This window comes from Lampetra planeri, chromosome 27, assembly GCF_965212315.1.
Source record: "Lampetra planeri chromosome 27, kcLamPlan1.2.h2, whole genome shotgun sequence".
Lineage (NCBI taxonomy): Eukaryota > Metazoa > Chordata > Hyperoartia > Petromyzontiformes > Petromyzontidae > Lampetra > Lampetra planeri.
Window position 1 is genome coordinate 10328432 of NC_136133.1, and position 21366 is coordinate 10349797.

The following is a 21366-nucleotide window of genomic DNA, read 5'->3' on the forward strand; positions in this document are numbered from 1 at the left end:
AATACAACACAGAGGGTCGGTCAATACACAATTAACGCATAGCCTGGTTGATTACGTATTTCAAAGATTGCTAAGTTAGAATTTAAGTGTGAACATACTAAAGAGGACACAGGCAGAGAAAACAAGTCGCCAGAGAGAGAGAAAAAAGATAAGCTTAAAACTTCCCCGTAGAAGTGGTTCAATCTTAATTTTAGAACTTTCGTGACTGCAGGAATTATTATTTGGTTCTTTCGGTTAAGTCACGTCTAAAGATAAAATAATAAATTAAATAATAGAATACGACGTTTCGATTGCAACACAAGCAATCATCATCAGGTATAATGAAATAGCGACATAATATCTAACCAGAAAACTATAGGCAGACATATTAGCAGACAGATATCACAAGATACATACATCGCGAGAGCAACACAGGTGACAGAGAGGGGTGATTGTCTCTGTGGGGTGGCCTTAAATAGACAGAGGGGGGGCGGAGGCAGAGAGAGGGAGGGGGGTTAGAAAAAATTAGCATATCAATGAGTGGTCCAAAAGAAAACGTGGTGCTGCGAGTACGATGGCACAGCAAGCAAACCTGAAAATCAGGAGAAAGACACACTAAAATTAAATAACCTAGTAAAATATCGAAATGTAATGTAATACAACACAGAGGGTCGGTCAACACACAATTAACGCATAGCCTGGTTGATTACGTATTTCAAAGATTGCTAAGTTAGAATTTAAGTGTGAACATTCTAAAGAGGACACAGGCAGAGAAAACAAGTCGCCAGAGAGAGAGAAAAAAGATAAGCTTAAAACTTCCCCGTAGAAGTGGTTCAATCTTAATTTTAGAACTTTCGTGACTGCAGGAATTATTATTTGGTTCTTTCGGTTAAGTCACGTCTAAAGATAAAATAATAAATTAAATAATAGAATACGACGTTTCGATTGCAACACAAGCAATCATCATCAGGTATAATGAAATAGCGACATAATATCTAACCAGAAAACTATAGACAGACATATTAGCAGACAGATATCACAAGATACATACATCGCGAGAGCAACACAGGTGACAGAGAGAGGTGATCGTCTCTGTGGGGTGGCCTTAAATAGACAGAGGGGGGGCGGAGGCAGAGAGAGGGAGGGGGGTTAGAAAAAATTAGCATATCAATGAGTGGTCCAAAAGAAAACGTGGTGCTGCGAGTACGATGGCACAGCAAGCAAACCTGAAAATCAGGAGAAAGACACACTAAAATTAAATAACCTAGTAAAATATCGAAATGTAATGTAATACAACACAGAGGGTCGGTCAACACACAATTAACGCATAGCCTGGTTGATTACGTATTTCAAAGATTGCTAAGTTAGAATTTAAGTGTGAACATTCTAAAGAGGACACAGGCAGAGAAAACAAGTCGCCAGAGAGAGAGAAAAAAGATAAGCTTAAAACTTCCCCGTAGAAGTGGTTCAATCTTAATTTTAGAACGTTCGTGACTGCAGGAATTATTATTTGGTTCTTTCGGTTAAGTCACGTCTAAAGATAAAATAATAAATTAAATAATAGAATACGACGTTTCGATTGCAACACAAGCAATCATCATCAGGTATAATGAAATAGCGACATAATATCTAACCAGAAAACTATAGACAGACATATTAGCAGACAGATATCACAAGATACATACATCGCGAGAGCAACACAGGTGACAGAGAGGGGTGATCGTCTCTGTGGGGTGGCCTTAAATAGACAGAGGGGGGGCGGAGGCAGAGAGAGGGAGGGGGGTTAGAAAAAATTAGCATATCAATGAGTGGTCCAAAAGAAAACGTGGTGCTGCGAGTACGATGGCACAGCAAGCAAACCTGAAAATCAGGAGAAAGACACACTAAAATTAAATAACCTAGTAAAATATCGAAATGTAATGTAATACAACACAGAGGGTCGGTCAACACACAATTAACGCATAGCCTGGTTGATTACGTATTTCAAAGATTGCTAAGTTAGAATTTAAGTGTGAACATTCTAAAGAGGACACAGGCAGAGAAAACAAGTCGCCAGAGAGAGAGAAAAAAGATAAGCTTAAAACTTCCCCGTAGAAGTGGTTCAATCTTAATTTTAGAACTTTCGTGACTGCAGGAATTATTATTTGGTTCTTTCGGTTAAGTCACGATGTATGTATCTTGTGATATCTGTCTGCTAATATGTCTGTCTATAGTTTTCTGGTTAGATATTATGTCGCTATTTCATTATACCTGATGATGATTGCTTGTGTTGCAATCGAAACGTCGTATTCTATTATTTAATTTATTATTTTATCTTTAGACGTGACTTAACCGAAAGAACCAAATAATAATTCCTGCAGTCACGAAAGTTCTAAAATTAAGATTGAACCACTTCTACGGGGAAGTTTTAAGCTTATCTTTTTTCTCTCTCTCTGGCGACTTGTTTTCTCTGCCTGTGTCCTCTTTAGAATGTTCACACTTAAATTCTAACTTAGCAATCTTTGAAATACGTAATCAACCAGGCTATGCGTTAATTGTGTGTTGACCGACCCTCTGTGTTGTATTACATTACATTTCGATATTTTACTAGGTTATTTAATTTTAGTGTGTCTTTCTCCTGATTTTCAGGTTTGCTTGCTGTGCCATCGTACTCGCAGCACCACGTTTTCTTTTGGACCACTCATTGATATGCTAATTTTTTCTAACCCCCCTCCCTCTCTCTGCCTCCGCCCCCCCTCTGTCTATTTAAGGCCACCCCACAGAGACGATCACCCCTCTCTGTCACCTGTGTTGCTCTCGCGATGTATGTATCTTGTGATATCTGTCTGCTAATATGTCTGTCTATAGTTTTCTGGTTAGATATTATGTCGCTATTTCATTATACCTGATGATGATTGCTTGTGTTGCAATCGAAACGTCGTATTCTATTATTTAATTTATTATTTTATCTTTAGACGTGACTTAACCGAAAGAACCAAATAATAATTCCTGCAGTCACGAAAGTTCTAAAATTAAGATTGAACCACTTCTACGGGGAAGTTTTAAGCTTATCTTTTTTCTCTCTCTCTGGCGACTTGTTTTCTCTGCCTGTGTCCTCTTTAGAATGTTCACACTTAAATTCTAACTTAGCAATCTTTGAAATACGTAATCAACCAGGCTATGCGTTAATTGTGTGTTGACCGACCCTCTGTGTTGTATTACATTACATTTCGATATTTTACTAGGTTATTTAATTTTAGTGTGTCTTTCTCCTGATTTTCAGGTTTGCTTGCTGTGCCATCGTACTCGCAGCACCACGTTTTCTTTTGGACCACTCATTGATATGCTAATTTTTTCTAACCCCCCTCCCTCTCTCTGCCTCCGCCCCCCCCTGTCTATTTAAGGCCACCCCACAGAGACGATCACCCCTCTCTGTCACCTGTGTTGCTCTCGCGATGTATGTATCTTGTGATATCTGTCTGCTAATATGTCTGTCTATAGTTTTCTGGTTAGATATTATGTCGCTATTTCATTATACCTGATGATGATTGCTTGTGTTGCAATCGAAACGTCGTATTCTATTATTTAATTTATTATTTTATCTTTAGACGTGACTTAACCGAAAGAACCAAATAATAATTCCTGCAGTCACGAAAGTTCTAAAATTAAGATGTGTTCAATAAACCCTCGGAGCCAGGATGACCGTCCAACTCCGATCGTCATTTATTGATTGTAACAGGTAAAACTGGTGAGAAAACACAGATACAGCATCTGTTATAATTCGGAAACACCCACACAATGAACACCACAGCATCAGAACATTGTCTCAGATAACAATAGATCCTGGAAGGACCAGGCCCCCACATTACCCCTGAACAACTAGACAAAGGCACAAGCTGGTGCATTGCATACAGGCACATAGTGTATTCATCCCACTGCACCCCAAATGTACAGCATTACACTTAACACTAAACTGTGGATGAGATACTTCGTCATCACTCTCAGGATCGCAACATAGGCACAAGTCTGACTCGACCTACTAAATCACAAGTAACATCCACAATAAGGAAAGTCACAGGATTCGTTACTAACTAGGCCTCGTATTTACTACAACAACTTAACGGCACCATAAAGGCATTTACATTGCTATAACGGTAATTCCAACATTACAACAGCATTTCCAATATTATAGGAATATAAATAACTTACAGATAATGCTTCTTAAGCTCCCACAATGGACAAGTGCGGCTGTGGTCTCACTGAGATGCGATGCGTGCCGCCATCTTGACTTATCTGTGTAATGGCTGACGCCCGCGTGGTACAGTGGAAATCTAACATCGTCACTTCCTGGTCACGTGACCAACATTAGCATCAAAAAACAGGAACTTCCTGTGAACGCACGCTCCCCATCTGCCGTGAGGCAAGACAATTTCAGTTTTCGAAGAATTGATGGAGAGGTAGTGGTGTGACATCCAGGATTTTAAAACAGTAAAGCAGTCAGAAATGCGGGAGGCAACATAAGGGGTAAAGGAGGGAAAGGAAAAGAAAATATTGGTGTCGTTGGCAAATAAGTGATAGGAAAAATTAAATGAAGACATTATTGGGGAGGTGGCGTTGTTGAAAGAAACAGATTAAGTGTGTAGAGAGATACGACTGAAGCCAGGGAAAGGGTGTGCTGGATATACCGAGACTGGAGAGGGTGGAAAAAGTGCGAGATCATGGACTTTGTCGCAGCAGCAGCATGTTTAGTAGGGAAGTCCAGACCTCCCTTTTCCTGGCGACGGACTCTAGCTCTGCACCGATCCAACAGCCGATCTCCCACTTATCATCACTCGCAAAAAAGACCCAGAGGTACTTAAATTCCTCCACTAAGGGCAACTGTTTCCCCCTCACCTGGAGAGCACACTCCATCATCTCCTGGGAGTGAACAATGACCTCAGATTTTGAGGTAATGATCCTCATCCCAGCCGCTTCACACTCAGCATCACACCATTCAAGTGCATGTTAGAAATCACAGGCTGATGAAGCCTCTCACCAGGGGTTACTCCAGAATAAGAGAGAGACTACCCCCCATCAAGAAGTTTGGTTCCAGTGCCATAACTGTGTGGAGGTGAGACCGACTATATCTAGTCGATACCTTTCCACCTCCTCCACCAGCTCTGGCTCCTTCCCCCCCGGTGACGTGATATTCCACATCCCAAAAGCTAGTGTCCATTGCCAAGGTCCAATCCGTCCGAGACCATCCCTCTCCCTGTCATACTGGCATTACACTCAGCCCTCACCCTTCGGCTTGTGGATGGTGGGCCTACAAGACGGCACCACGTAGCCATTTCGGGCTAGGCCCGACCGGGTTACGTGGGTGACCCACCCACCAGCCGCATGCCGGTGAACACCACACCCAGGCATGGCTCCAGGGTGGTGTCCCAATATACCTTGTCCGGGCGAGGTTCTCTGGTTTTTATATTTCAGAACCATTCATAAGGGGCTTTTGTTTGGACCGTTATTTGTCTGGAACCTCCCTCAGACCTATTCACCAAGGGACACCCTATCAGGAGTACAAGACTCCAGGCAACATAGCTCTGAGGGTCATTGGAACACACAAACCTCACCACCACGATAATGTTACGATCCTTTGGTGGGGGGTCGCAATCGTGTCTTCGGTAATATATGTGGTAGTAGTAGTTGTTGTGGCGATGGCTGTGGCAGTTATAGTGGGCATGCCAGTGTTTGTGGTTGGAAGTGGTTATGATATCAGAGTATGTGGGTAGAAAATATCTACACAAACAAGCAAATTTTGTGGGAGGTAGAGGGATATGAGGTCCAGACCTAATCCAGGCAAGGTTCAGACACCACTCGAAACTGGGCCAGCAGTTGTGAGGGAGACAAACATAGATTACAGGAACGGGGGCGTCAGAACTGGTTCAGACACCATTCACCACTAGGGGAGGCAGACACAGATACAGGGGGTGGTGGATGATTAGTGGAAGTGGCAGTTGGTGAGGTAGTAGTCGTGGTCGAGGTGAATGTTACAGTGATTGTGGTGATGGTAGTATAGTATTTGTTGTAACGGCCGTGGTAGTGGTTAAGGTGAGGGTATAGGAAATGGATTAGGTAGTACAATACTTGAAGTGGTAGTTGGGCATGTGGTAGAGGTTGTGGTAATGATTTTGGTAGTGGTAGTTGTGGCAATAGTTGTGTCAGTGGTAGTAATAGTGGTTTTGATGGCGGTTATTGAGTATATATGTGTTTCACCAGACTCTATGTGTGTATGTAAATGAAAACGTGTGTACGTGAACAGTATATCTGCGTGTATGTGTGCATATACAGCAGAGGTGTGGACTCGAGTCATGTGACTTGGACTCGAGTCAGACTCGAGTCATGAATTTGATGACTTGCGACTCGACTTGGACTTGCATAACAATGACTTTGTCCCACCTATGAGATGTGGACTCGAGTCATGTGACTTGGACTCGAGTCAGACTCGAGTCATGAATTTGATGACTTGCGACTCGACTTGGACTTGCATAACAATTACTTTGTCCCACCTCTGATATACAGTACACGAGTATATTTGTTTGAATCTCAGTGCAGTGAATGTGTGTGTTAATGTGGAAATAAGATGTAAATGTATATTTATAAATGTATACAGGATTGTACGTTAAATGACTGTTGGTTAGGAGGCTGAACGTGGGAGCAAACGAGTTGGCCACACCAACGAACAGGTTTTAAGACTTAATAACATGAAAATATAAATTATAATAAAAAGTTAATATGAAAATAGTACCTAAGAAGGTAAGAAGAAAGATCAAACACGTAAGGTGAGTTGTAAACTTAAGGGAAATGAAACCCGCTGTTATTCTCGTAAAAGAAACTGACCCCAGTGAGCTATTACCGAAACAATTTACATGACCGCAAACAGTGTATCATGTTTAATCTGTCAAAGCATGACAAGCCAAGGAGTTAATAACATTCAGTAACTTTCCCTTGTGTATTGTGTAAAGGGGGTATCATTTATGCAGTTCTTTAAGCTGGTACATTTTTCACACGTGTACAGTAAGCTTGTCACTGAAAGCAATGCACTGAAGTTTTTAATGCAAGTTTTATACCCGACACATTTAAGTGAATTTCGCTCCGTGTTATTGAGGAAATTTCAATAAACGCCTCATGTAGCTTTGTTTCACACAAATACCGTCAGTGAAAGCATTGGGCTGTGCAAGTTGGGAGGAAAGTTGACTTTAGGCTGTGTTTACAACACACTGAAGGGGACAATGAATTTACAAATAAGTGGAGCTCATTTTACTTAATTTTTTATTTAAGAGCAGTGCAAGTTAAAACTCGAGCTGTTATGTAACCGGACACAGCAGTCTGTTTCATGAACGCACGTGTGTAAATGTTGCCTCAACTAACCATTTCAAATGTTCAAAATGTAAAATAAACCTTAACTTAAAGTGGTTTGTACATGTAACAGGGTCAGGGGGTCGACTAATTTAGGCCGAGGCTGTCCGCCATTACAGGCACTGGAGCGGGGAAATGGCGGCACGGCCATAAAAATAGTCCCGCACTTCCCCGCCTTAAAGTCCGCGACCTCGCAGGATAACCGCCTCACATTCGCTCTCCGTAGCCCCGACGTCGCCCACAGAATGTAAAGCGGCGCGTTACAATTAAAACTGCCCCTCGCTTCCCGGCCATCATCAGGCGCAATCCGCGGAGTTATCTGGGGGTGGGGGGCGGAGCTGCGTCACGGCTCGTGTGCGTGTATTCATGCGCGAGGCGGCGACCATGAGCGGGGCAAGCGGCTGCAATGGTGAGAGCGACACCAACAACCACCGTGACAACTCCAGCGGTAAGAGCGGCAGCAGCACGCAGAGAGGTAACAACAACACCAAGAGAGTACGTGACAGAAAGTTTGAAATATATAGAAACACGGGGAGTCTCGGCGGCGGTGACGGTGGAGAGCGAAGACGGTGCGGCTACGGCGGCTGCGGCGCCATTGCCACCGCCCGCGACCCAAAACAACAGTGAAGGGAGCAGGGAGCGGCGAGTCTGGTAGCGGTCGCTGTACTGTGGTGGTGATGGCGATAATAGCGGTGATGTTTGTGAGGGGGTGGGGGCGCGGGGATATGGCTGTCGGTTTTGGTGTGATTTATTCGATTCGCCTTTGTTGGAGGCGCGGCAGTTGTGGGCTGCTAAGGCTGTGGTGGTGGTTGTGAGTCACTTCCGGGCGGGGGGGGGACGATGCGGCCCCCTGGCGACGAGTTACGCGCACATCGTGCGTCACAGACTCGCAAAGCCCCCCCCCCAAACCACCCCGTCGTCGAGCCGTGGTCAATCCGCTGCTGGATGAAGGCCTTTAAAGCCGCCAAGACCCGCGATCCAGTGATGTAACAAATCTTACCCAACCGCCTGCATACGAGCTGATTCCGTCGCTTCATCTCCTCGCTGGACGTTCGGCATTCTTGCCCATCGGTCATTCCTTCAAACCGTGACGTGCCCTGTCCAAACCTTTTCATAATACAGTCGTTTAAATTTTCGTTAAGCTGTGTACTCTTAATTCCTGCCTTCCTCTGCCTCAGTTCAACTTGCAGTATGCATTTCTTCCTCTTTATGCAGTTTTACAGTTTTTGGTTTTGCCCGTCTGTCTGAGCCATGTTTCATAGTGGATAGTACGTACTGATTGAACGCTTTCTTTAAGCTCATTGTATTTATGTTAAGCTTTTGAAAAACATTTCAACCTGCTATGGTCAGCCTCTGCATATGTTTCATGCCGTCTTAAACAGCTGATCTCGGTATGCATTCTCATATTTTACCTTAACCTAAAACACAGATGCATCCAAAGCATCATTCTTTCCATTCCATCTTTTAAAGACGATGGGGCCAAATGAGATTGCCACCTCTTGTCTTACATTAGCCTCATGGTTTTTTTGTAACCCCTTTTCGCTAATTATTAGTTTTTACTGCTAAGCCAGTGCCTATCTTTGGTCTTTGTTCTGTTTCTTGTTCCACGGTCCTTCTGCTAAACATACGATTATTCTTTGTTACTGTGTGTACTATTAACAATTAAGACGCATTGGAAAAGTTGAAAATTGCAACTCACAAACCCGCTGGTCTGCGAGGTGGCCAGTAGGTGGCAGTGCATGAAGTGGGTTCGCAATCTCATCTGAGCAGACAATGTTATTCCATCTTGTGTGTATTTGGGGTTTCTCCTAGTAATCTGTTTTCTCCACACACAAAACATTTTGTAATAATTGGCCAAGCACCCCCCCCCCCCCCCCCATGCAAGAATCTGAAAATAATGTAGAAGCGAGCATATTTTACTGCTCAGTTGGACCAGTGCTTTGATATTCCACAGTGGAATGACTGAGTGAAATTACATTGAGAGACAGGATCACGTGGATTAGATGACATACAGGTACAGTATAAGATAAGACAATTTAAACTGTTAACAAACGTAAGTGGGCTTGGGCAGAACGCATCATGGGTAGAAGGGATGATGACCGCTATTTAAGAGTAAAGATGGAGCTGCAGTCAAGGAATGGAACGCATCCAAAGGTACATCCAATAATGAAATAAAGCAGTGAATCGGCTTGTGTGCAGCTGCTTGGTGGATTATCGCATCACGTGATCACGAGAGATGGCGACGGCTCGGGGAAGATTTCATACAGCAGTGGATTGACCGTGGCTGACAAAAGAGGACCAGGCTATTCATGTATACGAACCTTATGGCAGGACCCTGGGGTCCCAAATGAACGGAAGTCTAAATCGTAATTAATTTATTTTTGGCGACTCCGTCCCACCGCGCACATAAACGCCGCGACCCACCTGGCGCAGATCATTGTTTTGTCCAAGCGCAGCAGAAGAAACTAAACTTTGTAACTTTGATTATCGCATTGTGTAGAGCTTGTCAAGAGGAATAGGTTGCCGTATCGTTCACCTTCAACAGACAAAATGACGTCGCAACACAGTTTATGCGAGAGCCGTGGGCTTGTGGGACCCCGGGGTCCCGCCATAAGGTTCATATGGCATGGTGTTCGCTAGTATAAAGCTGTTATACCAAAGTTATTATAACTGAGGCAAAATAAGACTATGCTTATGTAGGTACATTTACAGCCCCTCTGACCAGCCACTGCTAGATGATCATGGCCTTTCTACGCCATACATTAGTGAGGTGAACAATGCTGGTCAGTGCTCATTGGCGAAAATAGTCGCGCAGATGATGAGGCAGAAGTACGTTCAGAAATTGATTTGGCTGCACTGCCCTCTGCTGCCCACAATGTATAATTGACATCAATTAGAATCCCATTAACTTGTAATTTTGTGTGGTATCTGCCATCGGAAATTGTTGGGTCACTTCCTCACACGTTTCTCTACCATATCAGTTTTTGACAAAGGTAATAAAAATGTTATTTTGTACATCACTGACAACGATAAGTCTGTTAAATGTATAACTTTTCACAATTACATTTTAATATAGTACAGTGATTGTACCACCAGATGGTGTATGCTTTTAATTCAATGGGTCATAGCCAAAGTATCCAACAATCGTACTAAATGTGTTCAGTCTTTTTAAAATGAGTAATGATAGTAAAATTGTGAAATGTGTATGCACGCCTGCATATTACTCGTGCATTGTGTTTCAGCATTCTATAATTGACTGCCCATTGCAAACTTGCTTACAACTGTTTCATAGACTAAAGCTTAGTCTGAAAGTCATATCAACTTGAAAAAGCTATCGACTGATTCATATCAGCCTTGATTAAAGAATACAAATAAAATGTTTTGCAGAACCCGAATACGTTTGGATAAAAAAATAACATTTTGCAGCTTAAAATATTGCTTGGAAATAATTTACTAACCTTACATTATTATTTTCCTATTAGAGAGTAGGCTAGATTAAGCATCATGCATTCAACATTGCTTGCATGTTCAAAATTAGTAGAAGTACAGTTTTACTTGCAATTAAACAACTAACATTGTAATTTCAGACAAGAAGAGGCCACCAGCCATGTCTTCAGATGCATCCAGTGAAGAAAGTATGCCCTCTTTCAAAAAACGAAGAATCAAATTCCCTAAGGGCCATAGTGGATCATCGTCGAAAGGTTGCTGCAGTCCTTCGAAGGAAAGGAAGCCTCGGTGCGAAAGGGAAAATGCGTGTGAAGGAGCACGAGGCATCATGCTGAAATCGTTAAGGGTTGTTCTCCACAAACTTAATATTGCAGGGCTTAGCTCTGATAGGAATGCAAGCGGCATCACCAGGAAGAGTACCAGTGTTGGTGGAGTAAAAGCTGTGGCTAACGTACCCAAAATTCACGAACTGCATCCTAAGTCCACAGTACACATCGCCAAACTATGCAGCCACTGCAGTCAGTGGATTGAAGACTTCTCCCGGCCTCATGTTTGTTCTCCTCACTACAGTGGCATGAGATCTGTCTTGGTGGCCGACATAAATAACACCGTTTGTGCATCTCCTGTCAGTGAGATTGAGGAATATGTGCCACCGACTGACGAAGCAGCATTGAACATTGAAAATGATGCAGGTACATGCGACATTGCAATTAATAGAGTGGCTAGCAACATTGTAAATGATGCAGAAGCAAGCTACATTGCAACTGACGTGGCATCCATTGGCATTGCCAATGATGTAGGTGCAAGTGACATTGAAAATGATGGGACAGTTGCAAACATTCAAAATGATGGACCAGTCGGTGACATTGCAACGGATGTGAGGGCAAGCAATATTGTGACTGAAATGGCAGACAGCGAAGTTACATTACCAAACAGCAGTGAATTATCTGAATCGATATTCACAAGTCGCTCTGATCCCTCTGGTTGCTTTGAACACCAGGGTAATTCTAATTCTCCAGCAACACTGAAGGGAAAGTCTCTAAGGTCTGGGCGCAATTCTGTCCAGTTTTGCCACCGCTGCCACCAAAAGATAAATAGCAACGATGGGCTTCATGCTCACATGTGTTTTGGCTCATCAGGTCAAACTTGGCCCGAGGAGAAAAATAATTGTCCCCAGAACACGGCAGTTGAGTTCTCACCACGTGGACTGATAGGGCACTACAATTTAACCCACGCAGGCATTCGTCCAAGTTTCAATTGCCCCTTGTGCAAGGAGTCAATCGAAGTATACTTGAATTTGAAATTTCATTACAATGAGCACATGCAGGAAGAAAAATATAAGACCAATGCTAAACCACTTCAGCAGTTGAAGTTTTCTTGCACAATTTGTAAGGACAAGACGAAGGGAAAAAGGAATGGAGCCAACAAAAGTACGACGGTCATCCGGAAACAGGTTTGCAAATTTGTGCAAGACCCTAATGCGCAGGTTTTCTGTTGTAATCAGTGTAATTTCCAACATCCTGTTCTCCGTATGGTAAAGAAGCATTCCCTTCAGAAGCACAGTGTAAATTTAGAGTGCTTTTCATCTGAAGAGCAGGCTGCCCAAGCTCTTCGTTCTCACAGCTTGATGTCGCCCTGCCCGAGGAAAGATGAGATACCGGAAGTAAATGCAAGCGACACACCTGACGAAACATACGAATGTGACTCAACCACTGTGGATGATGTGGTTGGTGTAGACGGAGGATTGAGTGCACCTCTGTTGCCAATCCTGAGCGGCGATCATGTGGGCACAGTTGACGTGATGCGGAAACCTGATTTACTGATGCTGGGTGATGGAGAAGTCCTGGAGAAAAGTAATCTTTTGATGCAAAGCACAACCAAGAGTGTCCCTCTGCTTCAAGAAAACACTTCTGTCTTGCAGAAGACAATGAACAATCGTCCCCTTTTGCCGGTCATAGGAAGCCGAATTTTAATTCCAGCCAATTACACTTTTGAGGTGTTGGGCGTGAAGCTTGTTGAAGGTAAGAAGCAGGTGGTTATCAAGCTTAAGCAAAAAACAGAGGTGGATGCCATCAAGACAACAGAAAATAATGGGGCAAGAGCAGATAATTCTGGTGCCAGCAAAAATTCTGGTAAAACAAAGTCCCTGATGAAGTTGGTGCAGTTCAAGCTAGCAAGTAATAATGATGGTGACAAAACAAACCAGCCTTCATCTGTATCTCCAAGTATACAGCAACAGGAGAAAAATTCTGATTCCTCTGAGACAATCAAAGAAAATCAGGTGTCACACTGCATAGATGTTGAAGACACAGTGTCCAGCAGTGTGAGAGCATTTGTTACTCGCAAGGAAACGCAGCAAGATCCTGAAATAACCATTGTAGACAACCTCGCTGTGCCAGCTTCATCCAAATGCAAACGGTCCATTGTTGAGTCCCTTGTAAGAGGTGCACAAGTAACAGATAATCCTTCATCCGATGCCAAGAGAATATGTTGGACTCGGCTGGACTATTCGCAGGTGATAAAGCCAATTCCTCAGAATAGTTCTGAAAAGTCTTCACTTACTCCAGAGTGTGCACACGAAAGAGCCACCGACACTTACAACGTCAAAGAGAACCGTGCTGTGTCTGAACCACCTGATCTGATTGATGAGCCTGAGGTCCCAGATGAAAACAGGAGGCCGGAAAATATATCCATAAATAATCTCGGCAACGCATCCACTCCGCAGTCTGGAACAGTCCAAGTGAATGCAGCATCGGTGGAAAAAGATGCAAGTGTCTTGTCAGATGATCTGAAAGAAATCGAAGGGGAGATTTCTCTACATGAACTCAAAGGGTGTAATGGGATGTTAATGATGAAAAACATAGCAAGCCGAAGGCAGACGTCTGCAAATGCTGATGGCAGTGAAACAGATGTTGCTGAAGAAATTAAATTGATTGCCACTGCTGATTTGAAACATGACCAATATTTGTTAGGTGATTCCTGGATGAATCCTGACATAATCCTCAGCTCTGAGAGCAAATTTGATAGTGTACCAAAGCGTGGTAGGCCGAAAAAGCATAGTTCCAAACCATTGCTGAAAAGCAAGCAAAAATCCACTCTCAGTGACACAAATGAGCATGCACTGCCTATATCACAAAGCATGGAATTCCCCAATACACCATCTTCTGGTAAACTTTCCGAACAGTTACAGGAAGATTGCGTTGAGGTTCCAACAGATGAAAGCCATTCACAAATTCCTATTGCCAAAGCAGTAAATCAAATAATTGAACCGCTGTGCACCGTCACAGAATTGTCTTCAGGTGAACCTATGCAACGAGAAGAATGCAACCCTTTAAATTTGACGCAGCCTCTCGTTTCACATTCATGCCATGAAATGTTACCGAGTGAAAATCGTCCACAATCAACCTCTGCTTCAGTCCTTCCTCCTGCTCTACCACCAGCAGACACACAATTATCACTGGACTCTAATCAAAGCACTACATTAACATGCACCACTCCCTCTCCCACCACACTGACTTCACCACCTGTCACATTCACATCTGTTTTGCCAGAAATGCCCGGTCAGCCATTGAAAACGGTGCAAGAAAAGCCATCTGTACCGATGCAACCAGACCATGGGATCATGGCTTGTAACAGCACCAGCACTGTCTTGACTCCAGAAACAAATGCTGTTGCTAGTCCCACTACCATGCAGTTCACTTTGCCACCGCATATTTTGGAAGATTTGGTCAGGAAGCCTGGTAGCAAAGTGTTCATCCCGGTAAAAGGTGCTTCGAAGTTGTCTCCTGCACATTTTCCATTTTACGTCAAGCTTACAAATGGTAGAGTAATGAAGATTATGCCTTCTGTACCGAAGTCTGATAATTCTGCTGCCAGTCAAGAGCCCACACTGTTAGAAAAAAGCACCAAAGGCAATCTTCACTCGTCAACAGCTGATATTCCTCAGTCGTCTGTTGTGTCGAAAGTGATCCAGAATGTGATGCACAAAAAGGTTTCATCTGAGATGCAGAACCAGTGTCAAGCACCCACTCAGCAGCCCACTTACTCATTTGCCCAGCCAGCACCCTTGATGTTGACCAAACAATCGGATGTATCTCCGAGTAGCCTTCCCATGCCTGTCTGCACGACTGTAGTAACTTTGCCCAGCACACTTTCATTTCAGCCATTGGTTGGAGGACAAACGAATGTTTTGACATCAACAATGGGAGTGTCCACAACAACTACCACACTTACGGCTACCACAAATCAAATGGCTCCAAAGAGTTTCATCATTAGCAATTCCCAATCTATAATGATACCGTCTATAATGAATCAAAATGCACCCTTTATATTATTTTCAGTAGGAGCAAATTCAGGCCCTCAGATAGCCTGTCCGGAAAATGTTTTGTCCGGGATGATGAATGGAGACCTCACAAGTCATGTGCGAATTCCTTCACAAAATATGCCACCACTGATGATTCCTGTACCACCTTTGAAGCTTTTTCCCACTCAGACAATCTCTGCCGCAACCAACAAGGCCGACAACCTGCATCGCTCCGTACCAAACGCCACAGTTCAGCTTCCCGCACCACCTCCGATCATCATTAAAACGTATCCCAACTCAGCCAAGCCAATACAATTGCACTTTCCATTGATATCGACTCAAGCTTTAGCTAAAGCGTGCAACACAGAAAAAATAAATCAACACACTTTGAATTTTTTCACCCCCTTGAGTGCTTTTGACAAGGGTTTCGGGTCCAGTTCTCCCTCGCAAAACCTACTTACGGTAGGTCCAACAATTGCTGTTTCCTCAAAGAAGCCTGAGACAATGCCCCCACAACCCATACCTCTCATACAGCCTTTGGCATCTGCAAATTTGAAGTGTTTCACGAATGCTCATCTGTTGGAGAGCAGTGTTTCGGATTCTCAAAAGCAAACAGAAATCTCTCAACATGATGGTCTGTTAAAAAGTACAGCTGTAATTAATGACCCTCCTGTTCTTAAAGAGTCTGCCGAGTCCAAGCTCATCACTCAACCCATGTGCTCAGCTGAAAACCATGAACCTCATTTCCAAGTGGCCTGGGATTGTAGAAGTCAACCGAAAGATGTTGGACCTTGCAAGGCTCTTCCTGCCATCAACGGAGCAATGCTACCCATTTCAGATTTGCCAGCACAAACAGCTCAAATTGGAAATGTCAAAGATTTGAGAGATATTGAAACGGAAACATCTCAAACCACAAATGTTCAGCCGGCTTCAATTTCTTCACCTTTTGTCCAAGGTGAACACTACTCCAAATCACAGGGAAATCTTCCAAGTGGGTTGCTACCAAATGTGGTAATTTCTAAAATGGCATCATCAGAATTGATAAGCAACATGAATTGTGCGTCAGTGATTTATAAAGCAGTTTCTAAAAACGGTGAATATGCAGACAATGCCCATGAAATGGCAAAGCGTGACTTTGATTTGAAATCGCAGTTGGACCAGAACAAGAGTGCTGCTGAGCCAACAGGTGGAGAACTACACATTGATGGTCGAGCAAAGTCAGATGTAGCCGTACATTCTTTAGAAACCGAAGAATCGACAACACCAAGAACTCTTTCAGGCTGTGTACAACGTGTGTCTAGAGTCTACGTCTCTAATGATAGAGATTCAGTAGCAAAATTGGGTCAAGGAGAACCTGCATCAGAAGCTGAAGATGCAGCAGCAACACTCATGGCACTTGCGCACTGTGGTGAATTAATATCTAACACCTGTCACGCGATTGTGAATACGGAGATCAAAAAAGCGGGCGATTTAAAATCTGCATCGAAGCCTGACTATGTTGTAGCACCCAAGACCCTTGCAAGCGGTGTTGAATCGACTTCCAAAGTATCAAATGTTATCAAAGTGGTCTCAGAGGCAGATATGCGTGAAGGGAAACCTGTGTCAGAACCGGAAACTGATGTGAACTTTGACACCCAAGGTGAACCTGGGCATGTGACATTTGCAAACTTTTCTCCATTGAAGCGGAAAATACAAGGAACTAACCAAGTAAAGATAAAAATAAGAAAACCCACATGCAAACCTCAGTCGGTAATGGCATCTACTGATATGAAAACCCAAGCAAGATCTGCCTACTTGGCTACCTGCATTTCATATTTCCAGGAAAAACACAACACAGCTTTGAGAGTAGTTAAAACGAAACCCAATAGTCCCTCAAATGAAGCCTGCTTTCTACCTATATCTGTCGGTGAATCCAAAGAGCAGTTCACCAAACCAGCCCGGACTTTGAAGAAGAAAGTGGACGATAAAGAGCTTCAGACGGCCAATGCATGTTCCAGTTTTTCTTCACAGCTACCGCTATCCCTGCCCATCAAGCCTCTGTACATCAGGCAGGCTCACAAACAGCCAAGGGCCAATCAGCCGGTGGTGGTGCTCAATCACCCATATATGGACCCACAGGAGGTGGTCAACCTGATGCGGACGGTGAACATGTACCCAGGTTGTATCATCAAGGTGGTGCTGTCCCGCCGCACACTGGCAGCAATGGAGGCCTCAAATCAAGAACAGCAGTTACTCAAGCAGGTAAATCGTGTGTTTCTTTCATTTAGAAGGGTTGTGGCTTGTTTCAGCCTGTTAACAATCTCGTTTTGCTGTGGATGGGGCATGTAACACGTCATTAAATTCTGACACAAATAACATTAATATTTCATCTAAAAGTGACTGCATGTCAATATTGATTAGTAAGAAAATACATTTTAGTTGCGTTAGGGCTCACCCAGTGTTCTTCATTGCAAGGCCCGCGGGCCACTGGTGGCCCCTGGTGGCATTTAGTGTGGTCGCTGATGTGCAGCCCCTGACAAAACTCAAATGTGAAAACACCCCCCCCCCCCCCCATAATCGTGCTGTCAAACCCCCAATGGTTTCAAATGTGTGGCGGCTCTCGCACTGGCGTCTTATTGGCGAAAGTGGCCCTCTAAAAACTAGTGATGACCACTGGGCTAACCCAAAACTAAAACTTATAGTTAAATAGGTTCAAGATAGGCTTTTATGATTGCGTTCTAGCAAACTTGTATAAAAAACGATTTCACCTTAAGGTTAAGTCAGTGGTGGGCAATACATGGATCGCAAAATATTTTTTTGTGACTTTGGTACAAAACGGAACAATGGCAAGCATATAGAGTGATGTGTCGCGATTGAATGGTGGTATTTTAGCACGAGGCAGATGGGCAGTACTTTAGGCCCCGTCTGCCAATCACATCATGCGCTATAAGTGAGGACGCGCATGCACGGATATCGGATATTTGATTTCTGATATATAACCATCACTTATTACAGAATTACACGAATCACATTCAGCTTCTGTAGTGTAAATCTAGAGTTGGTAAAGCTAAAATGGTAATTATTTTCTAAATTTGGTCCCAATATATTACACCGTGTCCAACTAAAATTCACAGCACCGTTTGGTCCTTGGGGAGTGCAGTAAAACTGGGCTGCTGTATCTGCGGGGCCGACTTGTGATCCAGTATGAGCAGATAGTGTAGTACCAGGGTAGAAATGCATATATATTCACTAACTTTTCATTACATATATTCATACAGTTTAATGATAATGGTGTGGATGGCCATCAAGGATTAGATAAAATGCATATGGTGGAGCCTGAATGAGGCCCAGTAATTGTGTGATTGAGCCTTCGTATTGGACACAGCTGCTTGGCAGCGCACATGGCCGGGCCTGTGTTCGGGCCTAGTTAATCGGGCACATGGTTGAACTTGAGTCAGGCCTAGCTGGCCGTGCACATGTTCATGCCTGAGGTGGGCCCAGTTGGTCGCGGACATGGCAGAGCCTAAGGTGTATCTATTGATGCATGGTGGTATATTGTTTGCTAATGCAAATTAGAATTATTATACACAATGGTAATTCTTAAACCTAAATGTTTAACATTAGCTTCCCGCAAAATTAAGCACGGCGAATTTGGAATTTTTTGTGACTTATGGGTTATGTTTAATATTATAAGTAATTTAATTTGTGACGGGTAATGTAGCTTCCCTCATTTAATGCATACCCAGTACACAATGCTCTCCATTATACACCGTTAATGCATACCCAGTTCAAGATAATGTTGCATATTAAACCCAGAAACATGTTTTTTGTTTGCCCAGGAAAGCTTCACGAAGTTTCATGACTTTTTTTCAGCAACGCCCAGTCGGGGCTGATGATTGCTATGTAATTCATAATGTTACACTTGGAGGGAAATTGCTGAAAGGTCCTGACTAATTTCTTGTACAGGAATCTCACACCCCCCCCCCCCCACTATAAGTTGCCAGATTGTTTCACATATACGTTGCCGTTTAATTAGTGAACATATTTCATTGTAAGTGCAATGTTTTTCATATGCATTCTTTAAAAAAGGGGCAAATACTGTGCATTTAAAAAAAAATAGGAATGCACGTGCTGAAAACTTCGACTATTTTGCGACGTAATACTGTATTGTAATACTGTATTGTACACATATAGCAGATAGAAATGATTTCCCTCCACGTCGGGAGGGAAGCTGGACACAATGTAGAGGACATGGACTGTGGCTCCAATTTCATCGTAGATGAAGAGGCAGGTGATCCTGCCCCTTTGTTTCCTAACTCCACCAGTACTCACCCCAAGAGGCCTCTATTAGTCACCTCTTAAACAATCTCTGATAAGTTTGATCTGATTACAGTTAAGCTTTATTATCTGGCATCCTTGGGGAATAGAGGGTGCTGATTAATCAAATCTGAGAGCTATACTTATGGTTAACCAAATTTTCTAAGTAAGATTCTTGAGTTTCGCATTTTTAGAAAGTGACGCGAAAGACAAAACCTTTATTCAATACTTAAGCCGTACCTAAATAATGGTGTTAGGTACATGGAAACCAAAATCACAATTGAAATAAGTACTCTACTGTACTTTATGCGAAATAAACTAAAAATTAAATAATTAAAATAAACCTGTAGCAAACCTATATAACAAATTCTCAACAAATAGTATAACTACTGTACTTACCGATGATGATCCAAAGCGGGTGTGTGTTTCCAAGTGAGGAGCAATAGTTCCAACGGTTAGCGCGCTGCGCTATGAACTCGGCAATCCGAGTTCCGAATCCCACTCACGCTCAATACCAGTAACGATGATCTTAATCGGTTCTAGCCCTCCCCTAGGTCGACTCAGCTTTAAATAAGTACCTGGTGAGATGCGTAAACAACACCACTTGGGAGACAAAGGCGGCCGGGCGTGGAATTGGCCACCCATCTCCCTCGTGTGCTGTGCTGGCCTTCATAGGCGATCGCTAATAGGACTTGCCCAACAGTCTGTTAATAGGCTATACACTGGGCGTCTTTGTCTACGAGATGCTTCCATGGCAAAGGTTTAGGGGCGACTGCCTCCCGTCTCCCACCCACCCCGCACCATGGTAGCAGCCAATGATACAGTGGTTAAGTGTTCATTATACCCGTGAAAGGCCAAAACTAACCCCTGCAAGAGCTAAATTTGTGTACAAGCGACACCACTCATGAGTGTCTTGAAGCTTCCTTAAACAACATCTATGAGAAGCTGATGGCAAGATGCCGGATGGCTATCAGAATTTTTCTGGATATGTGAAGGAAGATTTGTATTGCCGTTTATGAGAGATGTTGGTTGATAGAGTATTCCAGATGGTAAAGTGGATTCAGAGCTTTTCCTGTACAGTAAGTTCCCGGGTTGTGGAAGACCTGATTTAAGGAAATACAGCTTTACGGAAATGCTCCCATGAGACATGTTTAAAAAAAATCAAGACTCTATGCGGAAATGTTTGCATTAGTCACTTAAGCGCCAATACTGCAATGCGGTGAGGTTGCGGATGAATACCGCAGAGCGAGGCGTAACCAAAAACACTGCCTTTACCGGGCCCAACCTTCACTAGGATTAAGGTAAATGGAATTTGTTGTAGCATTGCATAATTTGTTTTCTATATGTATAACTTTCTTTTTTCACCATGATTCTATTGATAGTTTTTTTCATTTTAATATAATTTAATGAGTTATCTACTATGTGTACTTTATTGAACACAACTACACATTGCGTATGGTCTCAGCCAACAGCGATCGGAGAAGTCTCGACCTAGCCTAATGCATGGTAAACGAACATTCAGAAGTTAATGTTTTCTGTTAACAATATTAAAATGTGTTGTGGTTTTCATAAACAATTGGATACATACTCTTTGGTTCTTTCGGTAAAGTTACGTAGGTAGAAAAATAATAGATCATGATGTTTCGATCGCAACACAAGCAATTGTCATCAGGTGGGACAACAACAGCAAGAAAAAACTGCTGAAGTAGGCGAGAGATCTGCCGTGGCACGAGGTTATATATGACTCGGCAGTAGGGGGGGAGAGAGAAGTGGGGGGGGGGGAAAGGAGGCGGGGCAAAAGTGGACCACCGCAGCAGCACTGGAGAGATCGGCTGCAGGGGAGGAAAGAGAAGTGGGGGGGGGGGGAAGGAATTTAATACAGTATATGTTCCATTAGTTTAATTATGGGTAATGTGAGGGTAGACATTCGATGAAATGAAAATCATAGGAAGTGCAGAAAGTATGTA

General features: G+C 43.2%; 1 protein-coding gene across 2 annotated transcripts in view; it reads left to right on the forward strand.

Annotated features, from left to right (window-relative positions):
• Positions 1 to 7689: 7689 nt before the first annotated feature.
• LOC144728153 (uncharacterized) overlaps positions 7690 to 21366 on the forward strand; it is a 34710-nt gene continuing 21033 nt past the window's right edge. Inside the window, exons 1-2 of one of the 2 annotated variants that reach the window (XR_013587492.1) lie at positions 7690 to 7801; positions 10941 to 17344. Coding sequence is in view for 1 of the 2 variants with exons in the window: in XM_078607482.1 (XP_078463608.1) it covers positions 7720 to 7828; positions 10941 to 17344 (6513 nt within the window). In the remaining variant the exon portion in view is untranslated. Of the gene's footprint in view, positions 7829 to 10940; positions 17345 to 21366 lie in introns of both variants that reach the window. The other variant, XM_078607482.1, reaches the window with a different exon arrangement.